The sequence below is a fragment of the Dasypus novemcinctus genome, chromosome 20 (genome assembly GCF_030445035.2).
Source record: "Dasypus novemcinctus isolate mDasNov1 chromosome 20, mDasNov1.1.hap2, whole genome shotgun sequence".
In the NCBI taxonomy this organism is placed as follows: domain Eukaryota; kingdom Metazoa; phylum Chordata; class Mammalia; order Cingulata; family Dasypodidae; genus Dasypus; species Dasypus novemcinctus.
In genome coordinates this window covers 46441854-46461653 of record NC_080692.1, presented here as the reverse complement: position 1 = coordinate 46461653, position 19800 = coordinate 46441854, and the positions used below count along the sequence as shown (strand labels likewise).

The window sequence follows — 19800 nt, the reverse complement described above, 5'->3', positions numbered from 1 at the left end:
CACCGCTGATTAGTAGCAGCAGCCGTCAACACCGAGGCAAGAGCGCCCACTAGCAGAAAGATTACAACTCGCTGAAGGCTCAGATGATGGTCACCAAATTTGAGCAATTAAGTATTTTTCAAGTATATACACTGATTTTTAGATATAATGCTACTGCACACTTAACAGACAATATAGAGTAAAAATAATTTTTGGGGAAGCCAGAAAATTCATGTGACACACTTTATTGCAATATTTGCTTTATTGTGGAAATCTGGCACTAGGCCTGCAATATTTCCAAAGTTTACCTGTAGTCTCCTGGGAGACAGGGAGAGGGCGGTTAGGGAATGGTTTACTATGTGTAGAGTTTCTATTTGGGACGATGGAAAATTTTGGTGATGGATGGTGGTGATGGTAGCACAGCATTGTGAGTACAATTGACAGCACTGAAAGGTACATATGAATGGGAGTAAAAGGGGAAATTTCATGTTGTAGAAAGGGTACTAGAATAAAATTTTAAAAAAAACATCCTTGGAATAGCTCAACACAAACAGTGAACCCTAAGCTTAACCATGAGTTAGAATAGTACAATTATAAAAAATGTGTTTTCATCAATTGAAACAAATAGTCCACACCAATGCAAGGTGTTAACAACAGGGGAGTATATGAGAATCCTGTATTTTATGCACGATTGTTCTGAAAACCCACAACTTCTCTAATAAAGAAAATCAGCAATAGCTTCCTAATCCTTCTCACGACTGCCTCTAACTATCAACGTTCAACCAATGTCTAGGAAATGTGTGTCAGTGATTATAACTTACAAGGACAACAAGAGAACAGTCTGTGTTTGGAGGTGACCTTTCTCACTGAAAGCAAAAATTACAACCAGCAATCAAGACATCTTTTAACGCTTTCCAAACTGTTTGATGGTCATAAAACCACCTAAAGTAATAAGAGGAAATAAACCTGAAATCCATTTTCAGAGTCTAGATAAAACTCATAATATATTACTATGTAGCTGACTATATGCAGACCATAAATTGTGTTATTTCAACTGTCTAATATGGGAACATACTAGATATTAACTCTCATGTTGAATAATAATAGCTAACATTTATTAATTAGATTTTATGTGCCAGAAAACTTATCTAAGTACTTTGGAGATATGGTCTCAATTTGTCTAACTCTATAGCATAGATATCATTGTTATCCCTAATTTATAAATTATAAAACCAAGACCAGAGAGGTTAAGTTATTTACAAAAGGCCACACAGCTAATAAATCATAGAGATTGGTCTGGTAGTAGGTTTCCTGGGTTTGGAACCTAACTCCCAACAGCAATGCTATGATAAAACAAGTGATGGATATTTCAGAGTTTTATGAATTCACAAAAGAGTACTAGATAACTATAATCCTGAATGGGACATGAAAGAATTATTCTATTTCCCTGGGGTTTAATGTTCCAAACAAGGCATTGGTGAACTAAATAAGAATAAAATGATTCTAAACATGCCAGTACTGCACACCAAATCTCAGGCATATTCAGAGTACTATAAAAATTAAAACGTATATATCTTAGAAGATATGTTTTGGGACCCTTTTCCATTCTATGATGTGCACTTAATTCAATAGCAACGTTTTATGTATAGGTACCACTCTAGACTGGGGGGGGGGGGGCCGGGGGGGGAGATAGTGGCCAACTTGGGGGGTATCCTACTGACCAACTCAGGGACATTTGAGCATCAGTCTCAACAGTGATAATAAGAGATATTTCATTGAATAAGTATCCATAAATTCATATAAATTAATTAGCGGGGGAACAGGAAAAACTCAGAGTAGATATACAAGTAATACGTATAGAAAGAATTATGGAGATACAAAAGTCAGCACAAGGCAACCACCATACCAACAACTGATATAGGCAAGAACTAGTAATGGATGCTGAAACTAGTAAGTGATGTTTTGAGGAGGAACCGGATATTTACATAGTCTCACATTATCTTTTCATATGCTATGCAATTACAAAAGGAAAAAGAGTACCTTTACCGTGGAGAAGGCTGGCAGATACCACATTAGCCAAGTGGTCAAAGTTTAAAATGCTGACATATTGTACTGAGCAGGACACATCACTTCTGTAGTATGCCTGCCAAAAATATTTAACCTGAATCTCATCAAGAGGCAACATTAGACGTTCTACAAAGTTCCTAGCATGTACTCATCACAAATCTTAAGTTCATGAAAGACAGAGTCTGAGGAACTGTTCCAGATTAGAGGAGACTAAAGAACTGTGACAACTAAATGCAATGTGTGATTTTAGATTGGATCCTGGACCAGGAAGTAAAAAAGCTATAATGAATATTATTAGGACAACTGAGAAAATTTGAATAGAGAATTATGGATGAGATGATAATATCATATCAATATTAAATATTCTGATTTCGATCATTCTACTCTGGTTATGTAAGTAAATGTCCTTGCTTAAGCTTGTACTTATACACACCAAAGTGCTGAAGGTTAAAGAAGCACACAATCTGCAACTTACTCTCAAGTGGTTCAGAATTCCTGAATGCAAAAATTGGTGAAACTGTGTAAAGGATTTTTGCAAATTATTTGTACTTTTCTTGTAACTTTTCTGTTTGTTTGAAATTATATCAAAAGGAAAAGTTACAGAAAGGAAAAAAAGAGGAAAGAGAAAGGGGTTGGAGAGGGAAGGAGAGAGAGAAAAGGGAGGAAGGAAGAGAGGGAGGGACTCAGTAACCAGCATGAAGAGGCTCCTACTGTCCAATGACAGGAAAATTTGAGCATCAATAAGAATAATAATTATAATTGTTGGAACACATCAAACATATCAAAATCATGAATTCAAAATAATACACACTCAAAACATCACTGGTCGTCTTTGGAAGATATTAGAGAACTAATTTACTGCTTGGAATACTGGTAGAGAAAGGGAAAGAATCAAGCTTTTCTCTTGCCTCTCCTTTAGGAAATGAGACTCTCCATTGCCAAACAGTTGATGAAGCAGCTCAAAGTTTCTTTTTATAGATGTATTTCAGCTTATAAATTAGGAAAGAATGATAGAATTAGAATATTACTATTTGAATCACTTCATGGGAGAATAGATTTAGGCCTTCATCATTGATATTTGCTTTCTGATGAAAATACATAACACCATCTATGACGTATTCTTGCTCAAAAAATCTAATATAAATCTGATCAAATCTCTAAATATAGGTATCAAGGGAGTAGCTTAAATGTTATTATAATAACACCATCACTAGAATTCAGACTGTGGGCAACGTTATGGAATAAAAGAACCAATTTAACAAATAAAATGGAAAAAAAAAAGCAGATGGAGAGGGAGCATAGAGATAAGCTCTTGTAATTTAACCAATTATAATTTATTCAGGCAATAAAACTGTTTTTAAAAGTTACATATGGCATAAATGAAGAAATTTGAACATTGACTAGATATATGATGATATTAAGAAATTATGTTGAATATTGAATTCCCATCCTGGGGAGTTCTGCTACATTCACTAATAGAACAGCAAGAATCCCCGAGTACAAGGGCAATGTCTAGTAAGGAAGACAGACCATTGTGCCAGGCTGTTGACATTGATGATTGTATTTATGAACTTTAATTGTGAAATTGAAACTTAGCTTAGTATTATATACTACCTAAGAGTTACCTCTCTCTAAATCAAAGTCAGCATATAAATGCACTACCTTCCCCCCAATGTAGGACATAACTTCTGGGGATGAGCCTCCCTGGCTCTGAGGAATTATTAACCAACATCAACTAACAAAGCATCTGGAAAAAATCTTGACCAAAAGGGGGAAATGGTAAATACAAATGATTTTTTATGGCTAAGATATTTCAAAGTGAGTTGGGAGGTTATTACTGCCACAGAAAACAGTGCCTCAAATAGCGGGGCTCCTGAGGACTCTAGAGATATCCAGAAACCATAAGCCAGGCACATAGTTCAGGAATTCAGCACACGGTCAGTAGGCCTTACTTTGGAATTTATGCTCCCCAGTGTAACAGAGTTAGACTCATTTCTAAGATCTCTACACATGGCTCTTCTGCCCCTTTTATTTGAACCCATAATTAGCACTATACCTGATAAATATCCAGATACTTAAATCTTTTGTCCTTCCACATGCCAATTGAGCCCTGAATTTCAGCAGAGTTGCAATATCTACTCTCCAGTTCATTGGACTCACCCAGGACAACTAACAAGGAGATAATGGTGGAAAATGCCCATCCCAAGGAAAAGAGATGTCTGCAACTGCAAGCAAGAAAGCTACATCCATCTGCCCCATGGGATCTAAGCTTCCTCTCAATTAGAGACAGAGTGGGCATCATCATCCCAAAATCCTCAAGATTGCAGAGTGAAAATGGACTAGAGCAGACTTATTATTCTACTATAGTCTTGCTTTTATTCTAGTAATGGAAGAACTCTTATCATTGATGTAAGGGCAGTGCCCACCAGAGGTTCTGAGGGATGGGAGAGGGAAGAATAGGTATAATATGGGGGCATTTTCATGATATTAGAATTGTCCCGCATGACACTGCAATGATGGATACAGGCCATTGTATATTTTGTCATAACTTACAAAACTGTGTGGGGCAAAGTGTAAACTATAACGAACTGTAGTCCATGGTTAGCAGCAGTGCTTCAATATGGGTTCATCAATTGTAACAAATGTGCCACACTAATGAGGGATGTTAATATAGGAAAGTGGGGGAGGGGGGAGGGAGGGGGGCATATAGGAATCCCTTATATTTCTTATGTAATATTTATGTAATCTAAACCTTCTTTAAAAATAAAATAATAATTATATAAAAATGTTACATATGGCACAAATGAAATTTGAACATTGACTAGATATATTAAGAAATTATGTTAATTTTAGTCATGATAATGGCATTGTTGTGTTTAAAATCAAAATCAGGGTCCTTAGCTTTTTTGAAATATATACTGAAATATAATATTTTCAGATAACATAACATGTCTTTTGATGCTCCAAAAACCCACAGCAGAGGAGAAGAAAATTGGGTGGGTGAAAGATTCTTTATACTAATCTATTTCTGTGTATGTTTGAAATGTTCAAAAATAAAACTTTTTAACAATCCAAATAAAAGAAAACCATATTCACAGGGAAAACTGGGGAAGATATACAACAAATCACTAACAGTGGTTACTTAGGAAAATAAGGATTTACAGATTATTTTTCCTTTCTTTTTGCTTGTCTACATATTAATTGTATTACACTGACCATGAATTATTTATGGACTAAAAATTACTTGTGGAAATTTTTCAAGGACCACATCTTTTAAAAAAAAGAAGTGAAAATAAAATCTAAAGTTAACTTCAAATTTGAGTTAACCCTGTATGATAGTTTTCTACGTTCGATACACGTACTTCTTGTGAGGCAGCACTTGGGACATGTAAGTGCTCCAAATTCAGTTGCATCCACCATGAGTAGAGACACAGACACACGAGTCATCTCCCTTTCTCTTGCACTGGAAAGACCTGAAGTCTTGGTGAGCACTAGCAATCACTAGCGCAATTTCCACTCACCTCTTTGCTTCGTGTCACATGCATGAAAAATACTTGTGAGTAACTCTTCCTCATGGTTCCTGTCGATGCCGTGCATTATATCTACTTTGTCATCACCAGTTCCCAGCTCCCATCCTATTAGAAGAAAAAGTCTGCAAATCCAGGCACTTTCTCGAGCTGTGATTCGTTGATAATTTTTTGGTTTAACAAAGGAAACATTTTAATCAACAGCAGTCCAGGATACTGTTTACTTGAATAGGATGATCACAGGTCTCTAGAGAGGTGATCTACTGCTCATGAGTCTTTTACTTACAAAGGTGGGGGAATGGAGGTTTAAAGGAGAGGAAAACGATCGTTGCTGCCCTGTAATATTTAATGCATGTTGTGATACAGCAAATAATTGAACACAAATAGAGACATTTTAAAGAAAATCAGAGGGGAAGCAGATACCAGTGCAACAGAAAATGTGTGATTTTACATGGTTTTGTTTTTCTGTGCTCTCAAAGCAATCCCCTAACCAGAAGCCTCTAAATTTCAATGAGCCTGCAAAATTTACATCCTCCCCTGGCCTACCTTAGACTGCTTCCTGCAACAGAACACACAGTCTTACGGACACATATTTTACCCTACACAAAGGAATGCTAAAATGGTAGTTTTCACCACGTCAGCTGAGAACTGTGTGAATTGTAACTCCCCATACCTGGGTATTTCCATCATGACAGTCTAGTGTGGCCACAAAAAAAGTTTATATTCAGGTCAATAGAGAAATAGCACATGGCTAGGATTAGAAATACAATCCAGATTTATCTTTCATAAGTACTCATATTTCACATGCAAGGGTTTTTTATTTTAAGAGGAAAAAAAGAAAAAACATACTAAAAATAGAAAGGGAAGGATGGATATTTCCATCTAAACTTCCATAATGTGAATTTTTTGTACTTTGGGTATTCTAAAATTGATACATTCATTGCTTTATTGGAAGAACAAACATTCAAGAAAGAGTATTTACCTTCTTCATTCAGAGAGAATTTTTTCACCTCTGAATCCTGAGGAATAAAAAATTCAGAGCTTTGATCAGAGGTGGAATCAAAATCAGATGTTGGGGCGCTGAAATCATGTCCACGGCAAAAGCTTTTCAAATCCTTGTTAGAGGAGGACTCCCCTTTCCTGATCTGTGGCGTCAAGGACGTGAAATCCCGGGAGCACCACGCTCTCGGCCTCGAGGTGTCTGCAGAACTCGTGAGGATGACAGAGTACGTGGGGTGCTCTGGAGAGCTGACACGAGAGGCGGGTGGGGTTCTCGGGGAGCCCAGCTGAGGAGATGAAGAGACCGTGCCTTCTTTCTCAGAACCTGAGGACCGAGTCCCGGGCGCAGGACTGCGAGCAGCAGCCATTTGCTTCAGCACTTCCTCGAGATCTTTCTTACTGTTAGTCCGGGGACTGTCGAAACTGCTAGATTGGTATCTGATAATCTGTCGAATCGGATTTGAAACCGCTTCTCCCTCTTGGATGGCTCTGATTTTTCTGCAAATGCTTTCCACTGGGTTATGCCTCTTCTCAGTTACTTTCCTTGCAGAAGCCATTTTTGCTTCACTCCAGGGACACAGATGAAGTAGCTAAAGGACAGGCAGAAGTAGGCATGTATTTAGTGGCAAGCATTGTCCTAACAATTATTGAGCAATACTTTATTTATTCCTAAATTGCCTTTGAAGAGATCAAGATGCCCAGTGCATCACACAACACTCTAGTTGAGTTAGCACTCAAATTTCTAGAAAATAAAAATAGCTAGCATTTACAAAGGACTTACCATATGCCAGACATGATCCTAAGGGCTTGTACATGTATCAACCCATTTCATTCCCAAAATAATGCTAAGATTACCGTGGTCCCCACTCAGGCAGAGAGAACAAGGGACTTGCCCTGGTGACGATGCTTTGGATTGGGGTCATCTAAACTGGGACCAGCTGGCTAATTCTAAATATGCTGTGTGCCCATAAAAAGGAACCTGCCCCGAGTCACAGCAGGTAAGTGTCAGATCCCAGGTATGAAGCCAGGCAGTCCAGCTGCAGACACCGTCCTCTTTTCTGCAAGGCTTTTCATCTGATGATACGTCACACCTGGCGACGGTGGGGCGGATGCTACCAGCTCCCACCTGCGTACCCAGCAGGCGCACTGTTTTGGCGCTCATCCAGGGGGCACTTACGAAGTGAGCCCTCCGTTAGGTATTTTACATGTCCTGTGTCTAAGCTTCATGCAACCCTTTTAGATACATGGAAATCTCTCTTTTTACAGATAAGGAAACTGAGGCTTGAAAAGGTGTCAGGTCACTTATGGACAGTCGCAACTCTAAGATTTGAACCAAAATATGCCTGATTCCAGCATAACGTTATTTAAAGATAAAATATAAAGATCGATGGCCTTTCCAAAAAAAAAAAAAAAAGCTCTTATATCTCATAAGGCAGACAATATGGAATTTGAAACAAATCCAAGATTTTTGCCAAAAGTAGCACAATTTAAAATAATCTAGCCAAAGAGCTAAGACATTAGAATTTGAAAGTTAGGATTTTTACAAAAATTTCCATCCATAGACTAAAAAAAGAAAACCCTGTAACAGAGAACGCTTCAAGTGTACAGAGCTATAATTGGAATCTAGAAAAAGTGGAACAAAGAAGAAAGAAGAAGTGAAGGGAGAGGGGAAGAGGACTCACCTGTGAACAAAGGCGGTTGAAGGGACCGGGGGCCTGCCTTCCAGGCCTCCAGCTGACGGGGGGTGAGACCGCAGGCGCTCAGGCTGCTTTTCTGGGACAAGGGAAGAGAGTTCACCTGGCTGTGACCTCCCTGTGGGTTACAGCTTTGCTCTGCTAGAGCCGAGAGCTGCGGCAGCTCCTGGGCCTGGGTCCTCAGCCTCCTCCCCCCACCCCCACCCCGGCCTCCCCGCATCACCGGTGCTGCTGCGGGGTGTGGGTGCCGCGCAGGCGCCAGGGAAGGCCGGGCTTTGGGGGCATTTCCAACCGACCCCGGCAGATGCTCCTCGCACACAAGACGACATTTCTATTTGCTTTCCCAAAGCAGTGTTCCTCTACCATCTTTTTTCTAAACTCCTGGGATTCACCTACGTGCACCCCACTTGGCAGTTTATGAGCGAAACCTTTTAAGAAGTCCACTTAGGACACTGGCTCTCTGGGCGCTAGAAAAGCTTCACAAGATTTACTTGTGCATTTTCTAATATAGAGCAGAACACTTGTGGGAGCTCAATAAATAAGATGTGACGGTAAAGACTTCAAAATTTCTCCAAATACAGCTTGGCACTTTCCTGACAAAACCTCTGTTTTAGTTTTAGACCCTGGTAGGAAAGGTTAGCCATAATCTGTCACAACACTTAAAAATACAAGCCTAACTGGCTTTATGCAGTAACTGTCTTTGAAAAAGCATTAGGTGGAAATTTAAAATGGAAAGTGATGTGGACTAGGAGAAATCAGTAGCTTAGGGGCTCTCTTTTAAGAAGAATCCCCCCCTCATTTATGTGTTTCATCTGACTGGGTATTCTGTAAAGACGGTGCACCTGTAGAAATCCTCGTGGAAAAACTGCTGCTTTTCCTTCACAGTTTTCTGATTCTCAGCCACATTCCATATCATTCGGCTCTTCAGACTTTCAACCAATATTTAGTAAGTGCCTGCTGAGCTACGTGCTATGATGGAAATTTCGGGGAATAGGATGATGAGCAAAACAAAAACAAAGCATCTGCTCTCCTAAAGCATGTAGTCTGTGGGAGATACAGATATGAATCAAGAAGGCCTACTCGTGTTGCCAGATGAAATGCAGGACACCCAGGGAAATTTAGATTTCAGATAAACAATGGCCAGTTTTATGGCCAAAGGGACATACTGGGAGTTTCCTATCTTTGTTTGCTAAATCTGGTAACTTTAAAGCCTACACATAAGTAATTGCACCCTAGAAGAGCAAGTGCCAGGGGCTTTGACTGCATGGATATGGGGATATCCTAGCCTGGGAGTGAAGACAGGGAAATTTGGGGGATTTGTTATGTCATGTACTACACATTATGCTCTTCATATTGTTTGCTAAATCCATGGCTTTAAACAGAAAAAAAAGTGGAACTATAAATTTGCTATAGGAATTTCTCCTTGGATTCACATTAGCTAAATGTACTATGATAATGTTACAGGAAAACAGTTTATTGGCACCTCAAAAAGTTAAACATAGATTTACTATATGAACCTTATATGAAATATCTAGAGAGAGAGTTGACTAGAAGTTTAGAAGTTGCCAGGAGCAGGCCAGGGGCAGGAAGTGGACGTGGGGCGGAGAGAAGGGTGGAATGGGGAGTCAGCGCTTACAGCTTGCTGAATACAGAGGACCTTCACGAGGCGATGAACAGGCTTTGGAAATGAACGGTTACGATGATAGCCCAAGACAGTGAATGTAATTACCACCACAGAACTGTATTTTGAAATGGTTAAGAAACATGTTTTGTGATATATGTGACACTAAAAATGTAAATTAAAAAAGAGATGCTAGTAAAGAATAAAAGTATTGTTAAATTTAAAAATAGCATAGATGGGAAGCGGATTATGGCTCAGCGGATAGAGCGTCTACCTACCACACGGGAGGTCCAGGGTTCAAACCCAGGGCCTCCTTGACCCGTGTGGAGCTGGCCCATGCGCAGTGCTGATGCACGCAAGGAGTGCCTTGCCACGCAGGGGTGTCCTCCTGCGCGCATAAGGAGTGCACCCTATAAGGAGAGCCGCCCAGTGTGAAAAAAGTACAGCCTGCCCAGGAGTGGTGCCATACATACAGAGAGCTGACGCAACAAGATGATGCAACAAAGAGAGACACAGATTCCTGGTGCTGCTGACAAGAATATAAGCGGACACAGAAGAACACACAGTGAGTGGACACAGAAAGCAGACAACTGAGGGGGGGGGTGCGGGGAAGGGGAGAAAAATACAAAAATAAAAATAAAAAAATCTTTTTTAAAAATAGCCTAGAGATTACCCAAACCAATCATTTTAACTAATCTTATTTCCCTCTCTCTCCTGTTGATTAAATTATGGCTCGTTGTTCTTGAAGACTGGAGTCCCTTGCTTGTTGTTGCCTTGATTGTCTTGTGGTAGCTAGTGAAAACTCTTGAATTGACACATTTAAACCATTTCCCTGTAACACAATAACTAAAAGCCTCTGATCCTGGCAACACCTATAAAAACAAGTCTAATTTGTTTCTTACCTAAAGTTAGATTATTCACTATGTATCTAATTTGCATCACTGATGCAGCTGCAGAGTGCAACCTTAACCTCTAAGACCTTTGCACTTTGAGATTTACAGGAATCTTCTGCACCTGTCCCGACTTCCTAAAGGCATCTTAAGTTCGTTAGAAAAAGCTCACCACGTAGGTACAGCAGAGAAGATGTTTCATACTCTTTAGGAGTTTATAGACAAACAGCACAAGGGCATAACGTGTGTTTATAAATACCCATATTCTTCAGCCATTAAAAAACAGCTAAACTTTACCACAAAGAAAGGCATGAAATTTGTACAGACATCCAAAAGTAGCATCCTTGAACAGATTTCAGTGATTCAGAAAATTCTTTAGAAAGCCTTCTGGGAATGGGGTGGAGCTCAGTGGTCAAGCCCCTGCTTCGCATATCTGAGGTCCCAGGTTCAACTCCCAGTACCTCCTTTAAAAAAAGCCTTTCAATCAAATTCTGATTCAAGAAAGAGTATGTTGGTAATGTAATTCTTTCCTTTACCAACCATTTTTATTTCTTCTGCCTTTACTAATAGTTATTCCCGGAGCACTGGACTTTCAAGCTTTAGATGAGGTAGGGTTATTTTAAAAAATCATTATTTAATTATGCATTCTAGGCAACTTTTTCATGACTTATGTAAGTGAGCCCTGCTTGATGACTTACAGCCTTAAATAATGAATGTACATATTTTATTTATGTGTGTATGTATATATGTAGGTAGATAAACAAGGAATTCCTGTTGTTAAGAGCCCTTCAAAAACAATTAGATGCTGCTATCTCTTAATCAAAACATAAGGTGAAACACCTGTTCACTAAAATTTTCCCAGGAAATATTCTTTTGTGAGCCCAGGAGGGCAAAGTATGGTGATCTACATAACCAGTGGATTTTATATTTGCCACATTGCACCATTTTAGTCTCTTTGTGAAATTACTTTATCTGATAAAATAACACTTTCTCCTGCCCTCTCTAGGATAGATAATAGCAGCTGTTAATCAAAACGATTTGCAAACCACATGTCACAGATTTGGTAAATGTTTAGTGAATTTGTCATCTGCAAACCTTTGTGGTTATTAATAAATGCCAGCTGGTATAAAACGGAGCGCTCTCCTCCCACTGTTCAGTTAACCTTGTTATATTAAGCTTCTGGACTGGGTCACAGCAAGCCTTGTTCTGAATCTCTCTTATTGGAACGATTCCTGAAATAGCATGGTCGCATATGCTTCTGAGAACTGGCATCTTTTGCATGTCTGTGTTCTTCTGTTGCAGTTATTTTCTGATGTCTGGTTTTCTTCTCAAAGACAAGAAGGCCTAAGAGAAATCTCTTTCTCCAAGAATTCAGGTGTTCCCAGGTTCCTACTGTCTACAGAGCATCACTACTTTCCCCTATCCCACCCAGTGAAATGACCAAACCTGAAAGCAACAGTTAAGGACTAAATATCCAAAACCCCTCTGAAAACAAGGCTTCTGCGAAACCTACCTTTATCACTCTCATCTACCCATTTCCCCCTGACTTTCTCAGTTATCTTTTTGTTTTCTTCTAGATTTAAGTTTGCCCTTATTTCTGCTGAACCTCTCTACTGGGAGACTTTTGTCCCATTTGCCACAAACATATCCAGCTTGGAGTTGGGGTGAGGAGACAGTAGGGCAGCTGACATCTGGAACTGCTTTTCCCAAAACAATTAGAGCAGGGCTTTCTTGCCCTTAGATTACTAAGGCCATGGCCAAAGTTTAGTTATTGGCTTGGGAGAAACTCACCACGTTATCTGCACTCCACCTTACCAGCTCGCCAAGAACCATCTTCTGAAAACTGACCAGACCAGAGCCTGCAGGGTCAGGTGACTGGGTGGAGCGAATCCCCACGCAGCGGTGGGGTGGGGAGGAAGAGGAGGCTGCGGGAAGGGGCGCCATCAGCTGCACCTGCCGCTTTGGGGCGAGTGAAGGAGGCCATCAGCTGCACCTGCCGCTTGGGGTCGAGGAGCTACTGAGAGGGGGTTGACTTGTGGGAAGACCAAGGCTGGCAGCTTTGAGTGTATGGACAGCCCACCACGGGAATAACAAAATCAAGATCGCCCAGGACAGAATCTCTCTGTAATCAGATGAAGGAAAAGTTGTCTTTTTAAATTAAATTTCATAGGTTTTTAAAGGGCCAGGTACTATATGGCTTTTTAATTAGAGCAGCTGAAGGTTTACAGAAAAATCACGCAGAGATATCAGTCCTCCCTCCTCCCCCCCCCCCAGCTATATGACTTTTAAACATTAATGATGTCATCACTGTCTTACATATGACAGGACCTGGTTTGGGAGATAAGGTCTATAAATTATTCAAAGTACACAGTTAAGCAAGGAGCTCCATGAGTGTTACATAAACCAGGCTAGGAGAGGTCAGGGTTCAGCGAGTGCAGTGTGGGTTGAGAAGCATTTATAAAGGAGATGGCGCTGAAGCCCTGCGTTAAAGAATAAAATGTTTTGGATATTGGAAGCTTGGAAAGACCCATGAGGTGGGAAGAGACAATAAAAGCGCAGTGGAGAGACGAAGCTTGGGGTGGTTTGGTGCCACTGGGAAAGCAGGCTGTTGGAGGAGGGGTAAGGTGAGGAGGGTGGGGAGGGAGGAGACGAGAGGGGTAAGGTGAGGAGGGTGAGGAGGGGTGAGGTGAGGAGGGTGGGGAGGGTGAGGAGGGGTGAGGTGAGGAGGGGGTAAGGTGAGGAGGGGTGAGGTGAGGAGGGCGAGGAGGGCAAGGAAGGGTGAGGAGGGAGGAGGTGAGGAGGGAGGAGGTGAGGAGGGGTGAGGTGAGGAGGGGTGAGGTGAGGAGGGCGAGGAGGGCAAGGAAGGGTGAGGAGGGGTGAGGAGGGAGGAGGTGAGGAGGGGTGAGGTGAGGAGGGGTGAGGTGAGAAGGGTGAGGAGGGGGTAGGGTGAGGAGGGAGGAGGGGAGGGGAGGCGCTGGGGCGGCGGCTGTGAACCTGGGCACTGGGTTTGGACAGGTGGGAGGCAGCTAGATTAGAAATGAGCGTGTCGATGTGGGAGGGGGGGGGAGGGGGTATAACGGAAACTCTTATATTTTTAATGTAACACTTTTTGTCATCTATGTATCTTCGAAAATACAATTTGCAAAAATAATGGGAGTGGGGTGGGGAGTGGGTTATATGGGAACCTCTTATGTTTTTTAATGTAACGTTCTTTGTGATCTATTAACCTTAAAAAAATAATTAAAAAATAAAAACGTAAAAAAAACAGAGTGAACTCTTCTGAGACGCCATTTCCTGTCCGAGGAAGCAACACTCAGCAGGGCCAAACTCGGGCCCCAAACCCGGACCGGGGGGCTCGGGGCTCGCACAGCCCAAGGCCAGGCCAGGCGCCCCGGGGCTGCGCTTCCGCTGCCCGCCGGGAGGGGGCGCCGGCCCCGCCCAGGGCGCCCTTGCAGGCGCCTCCGCCCCGGCTTCGCCACCTTCTCCCGGGTCCCCGCCGCCCCGCCCCGCGGCGCTCTGGGCGTCTGTCTGGACAACTCGGCCTGCACGTGCGCTGCTTCCCGGGCTCCTCTCTGGAAGGGGGCAGGGGGCGGCGTGCAGGCTTGGGGGCTGGAGAGGGGCCGCCTGGGTGCCAGTTCCGGGGTGTCTCTTACTAGCCTTGGGCCTTGCCCGGGCTCCTGCACGCTCTGTGCCTCCGCTTCTTGGTCTGTAAACTCGCATCCAGGCCCTCCGGAGCCCCTGGGCTTGTGTGGGGGGTGCTAGGGCCCGCCTGGTACCCCACGTCCTGCGGGCTGTGATGACACCATTTTGTCTTATTTTTTAAAGATTTACTTTGTATTTATTTCTCTCCCTTCCCTCCGCCCCCAGTTGTCTGCTCTCTCTGTCCACTGGCTGATTGTTCTTCTGTGACGGCTTCTATCCTTGTCAGCGGCACTGGGAATCTGTGTCTCTTTTTGTTGCATCATCTTGCTGTGTCAGCTCTCCGTGTGTGCGGTGCCATTCCTGGGCAGGCTGCACTTTTTTCATGCGGGGCGGCTCTCCTTGTGGGACGCACTCCTTGCGTGTGGGGCTCCCCTACTGTAGGGGACACCCCTGTGTGGCACGGCACTCCTTGCGCGCATCAGCACTGCGCATGGGCCAGCTCATCACACAGGTCAGGGAGGCCTGGGGTTTGAACCCTGGACCTCCCACATGGTAGGTGGATGCGCTATCCATTGAGCCAAGTCCGCTTCCCGATGACGCCGTTTTAAAGCTCCTTTAGCTCGTCCAGGTATTAAAACACAGAATTGTGCCTTGAAAGGAATGGCCGGTGAGTGCATCCTCCCGTTCGACCTGCTCTGCTCTCAGTTCCCACGACACGGTCTATTCCAGCATCCCTGCTGGTGACGGCTCGTCCAGCCGCAGACCCCAAAACCAGCACCCCCAGCGAGTGCCTCTCCCGGTCAGAGTGGAAGCCGGCGTAGAGGCGGAGACAGCATTCACGCCCTGAACCCGCTGGACCGTGTCGCCTGCCGGGCAGGCTGTGCCAGGCGAGTGTGCCAACCCGAGGGCCTCGAGCAGCGCCGTGTCCTCGCGCCGTGCGGCTGGTGCCGGCCTTGTGGTTCCCAGGGGACACCCAGGGCACGGGCCCTCTGCCTGGGCGTCACCCATGAGGGCGGGCCCCGGACATTTGGGAGCTGGTCGTGCCTGTCCCTGACCCAGAGAGCAGACCATGCGGCCTCTACCAAAAAACGGAAGCGAGGGGAAAGGGCTCAAGTGCAGACTTGACGGAAAGCAACCCAAGGTGGGGCTTCGTGTGCGGCCTGTAGACAGAGAAGATGGCACAGTGGCGTTTCCTGGGCTGTGAGCCACGCCGGCCGGCCAGGGTCCCCAGGATTGCCAGGCCTGAAAGCAGCTGGCTTGTCATAATCAGGGGCCCTCCGAGGCAGGCCTTGGCCAGTCTTCAAATGGCCTTTCACGGAAACTAGACCTCGGCCTATAAACGGGTCAGAAAATACCTATTTAAACGGCCTACATCCCCTTCTCTGTATTGCTACCCTCGGTGCTGTTAGATGGTCAAGTCCATAGTTTTCCATACCACGCTGGACCTCTGGGATTGAGCGCGGATCCAGAGGACTCGTTCCGTCTTACTAAAAGTGCACCTCTGCCTGCGTGGGGAGATGGGGGAGGAGGCGTCCTGTTACGAGCAGAGAGGAAGAAAGGGAAGAAAGCAGCTCAGGCAGCGGAATCTTGCGCTTCGGTACAGGCAGGGCCCAACATAGCCAGCATTTCCCCCCAAGACCTACGCTATGCAAAACGTACAATTGCTTATGCGCTCTGCGGTGTGCTTATGTTTTGGGCGTCATTCTGTTTAAATTGCTTCCCTTACGTTAGCCAAAGCAGGGCCCTCAGGAAGCCCGTTCTCGTGAATTTACTGTCCCAGGAAGAAAGGAATTGAGTTTAGTGCTCTACGGGCGCCATTCTAAAAAGAAGTAACACGAAGTGGACACTTGGGAAGAAAACTTGGCAATTATGATTTATTTTCTGGGGGGAGGTGGAAAAGAAGAAGGGCCTGGAAGTGGTCATCTGTCACCCTCTGGAAGTGGCTGCACCGACTGCGCCCACCCAGCCTCCCAGCCCTGGGGCCCCCGCTGAATGTGGCCGGTAGGGGCCCCCGCAGGACAGAGGCGGGGGTGCCGGAGGCTGGCCTAGGACAGGGGTCGTCCACTCCCATGAAGTATCCAGAATAAGCAAATCCACAGAGACTGAGTAAATCAGAGGCCACCATGGGGCAGGGGAAATGGGAAGTTACTGCTTAATCGGACAGAGATCCTGCCTGGGGTGAAGAAAAGTTTTGGTAATGGATGATGGTGAAGGTAGCACAGCATTGTGAATGTAATTTATGCCACTGAATTGTATACGTAAAAATGGTTAAAATGGCAAATTTTGTGTTACATATGTTACCACAATAAAATGGAAAAAAAAACATTTATAATAATTTTTAAAAAGACAAGCAAAACTAAACTAAAAAGTATGCCTAAGGGACCATAACTGATACACTCGGAGAAAGATAAAATTTGTGTTCTCTTATTCTGTTAGTTGTCATGTTCATTTATACAGCCAAGTTACACAAGGGGCACAACACCTCATTAAAATTTGAATATATTTTTATTTTTTAAGCTCCATATAGCATTTCTTTCTGGTTACGTACATGCAGCTAAATAAAAAATACAGATGTGACTAAAGGAGGGAGAGCACAAACATTTGCTTAAAAATTTTGATAGCTATTGTCAAATTGGCCTCCATGGAGGTAATACCAATTTATGGTCTCACCTGTAATCCATGAGCCTGCTTGGTTCCCACACCTGTACTGACACCAGGTGAGGATTTTGCTGATCTCATAGGTGAAATAAAAAGTCATTTGTATTTCCATTTCTCTGTTGTATTTGTTTGTGTCATTTGGTCATTTTTTCGGGAGGGTTTCAATTTCATCAATTCCCAAACGCTCTTTATGAAATGTGCCTAAACTGTTTCTGATTTTAAAACATACTATACAAACACAAAACAAAACACATGCATGCATAAATGCAGAAGAAACTGGAGACAATGATAAACTTGGGATGGGTGCCTGGGGGTCTAGGGGACAGAGGTAGAAGGGAAAGTTGATTTTTTTTGTGTATTGCTTGTACCGTATTCATGTGCAATGTCACCTATTTAAGTAAATGAATAAAAAATTGATTTTAAAAACTGAAGTCATACTCTGAATAATAATGAATATATATTCATTATATAACAGATTTGTAAGATAAATGAACAAAAAATTGATTAAAAAAACTGAAGTCATACTCTTTGAATGAATATACAATGAATATATATTTAGTATATAACATAGATTTGTACGATAATGTTGTTTACAACATCAAAAGCTGCCCTTTAGTTCCGCAGAACAGCACGTCGATGCCCAGGTATGAAAATGCGGAGCAGTAGCTCCCTCTGCTGGTGACCGGTTGACATTTAATGACCCAAAAACTATTCCTGTAAGATTTGTTTTATGCTCCATTGTGTGATTACTAAGGGATGCTCAAATAGTGAATGCTTCATAAAAATGATAATAGTTTACATCAAAACTTTAAATATATCTATGTGCAATTTTCTAAAGTTACAAAATCACATTTTTGTGGAAATCCACAATTTTAGTGTTTTAACAATTGTCTGGGTGCAGAGCTCTGCTTTTGATGAGGGAATATTAATATCAAAATAACTCTTTTTAACAGAAACTACCAACAATATGTATACAAGCAGGCACCACTGTGACCATTTGTCTTGTCAGTCTGTATATTTTCACCATCTTCACTGCCATTCATTCAACAAATATTGGGTACTTTGTGTGCCCCAGGTAATGTTCTAGGGTGACAGATACACAGCAAGCAAAACAAACTTTCTGCCCACATTGAGCTTACTTCCCAGAGAAGGAGACAGAAAATTAATATAATTAATAAAATATATAGAATGTTACAGTGATATTTGCTAACAGGATATTGAGAGGGAGGGTTGGAATTGTGAATGGAGTAGCTGAGGGAGGGTCCCTGGAGGGATTTTGACTGAAGACTAGAAGGAAATGAAGGAGCTAGCCTTGAGATACCTGTCGGCAAGCGCGCCAGGCGGAAGGGAGAGCAGGTGCAAAGGGAGGGGCAAGCTGCCAGGACTGTTCGAGAAATAGCAAGGAGGCCAGCGTGGCTGTGCAGTGAGTAAAGGAGAGAGCCACAAGAGGAGATGCCAGAGCATCAATGAGAGAACCCTTGGAGGTTCTAGGAAGGACACTGGCTTTTATTCTGAATGAGCCAGGAAGCCAGTGAAGGATTTTAAGCAGAGGTGGGACATGCTCTGAATAAATGAAGAAACTGAGGTGAGTCAAGGGCAGAAACTGGGGGACTAGTTAGATGGTTATAGCCATCATCCAGGAACAGTTCCGACAAGAAGCCGTTGGTGTTTTAGTCTGCTGGGCTGCCGAAAGCCACATACCAGATATGGGGATTTACTGGCTTACAAGCCTACAGTCCTGAGGCTGTGAAAATGTTCAAACCAAGGCATCATCAAGATGACACCTTGTCCTGAAGACCAGCTGCCAGTGATCCGGGCTCCTCTGTCACATGGTGGCGTCTGCTGCACTGTCCCTTCTCTCCTGCGTTTCAGCGCTTCGGCTTCTTGCTGCCATGGCTTTCTCGCTCGGCTCCTGTGTCCTTCTCCGTGTCCCTCTCTCTGTATGCATCCTGTTTATAAAGGACTTGAGTAAGAGGATTAAGACCCACCCCCGGCCACGCCCTAACTGAAGTGACCTCATCAGAAGGTACCACTTACCATACGTCCACACAGGAATGGACCAACTATAAGAACACACTTTTCGGGGGTCTGACAGGGTGTGCTGGCAGACTCAGTGAAGGGTGTGAGAGAGCAAGGATGACTTTGGCCTGAGCAACTGGAGGAACGTTGCCCGTTAAGTGATGATTTAGAGAGAGGAACGAATACTGGGAGCTTCATTTTAGACTGCTGAGCTTGAGGTGCTGTCAAATATACCCCCCATTGTCTGCTCTCTCTGTCCATTCACTGTGTGTTCTTCTGTGTCTGCTTGTCTTCTCATTAGGCAGCTCTAGGAACCGATCCTGGGACCTTCTGGAGTATGAGAGAGGTGATCATTCTCTTGCACCACCTCAGCTCCCTGACCTGCTGCATCTCTTACTGTCTCTCCTCTGTGTCTCTTTTTGTTGCGTCACCTTGCTGCGCCAGCTCTGCACATGGGCCAGTACTCCTGAATGGGGCAGCACTCCTGCACGGGGCGGTACTTTGCGCGGGCCAGCACTCCGCACAGGCCAGCACTCCATGTGGGCCAGCTTGCCACACAGGCCAGCTTGCCTTCACCAGGAGGCCCTGGGTATCGAACTCTGGACCTCCTATATGGTAGACGGGAGCCCAATTGCTTGAGCCACATCCGCTTCCCTAGTGGTGATATCTTGATAAGAGCAATTTCATTATAATGTGTTCAACAG

General features: G+C 43.5%; 1 protein-coding gene across 1 annotated transcript in view; it reads right to left on the bottom strand.

Moving 5' to 3' along the window:
* IRAG2 (inositol 1,4,5-triphosphate receptor associated 2) overlaps positions 1-7129 on the bottom strand; it is a 131077-nt gene extending 123948 nt beyond the window's left edge. Inside the window, exons 1-2 of the mRNA XM_023585047.2 lie at positions 6556-7129; positions 5568-5681 (exon numbers count right to left, since the gene is read on the bottom strand). Of these exons, the coding sequence (XP_023440815.2) occupies positions 5568-5681; positions 6556-7129 (688 nt within the window). The remainder of the gene's footprint in view (positions 1-5567; positions 5682-6555) is intronic.
* Positions 7130-19800: the final 12671 nt, after the last annotated feature.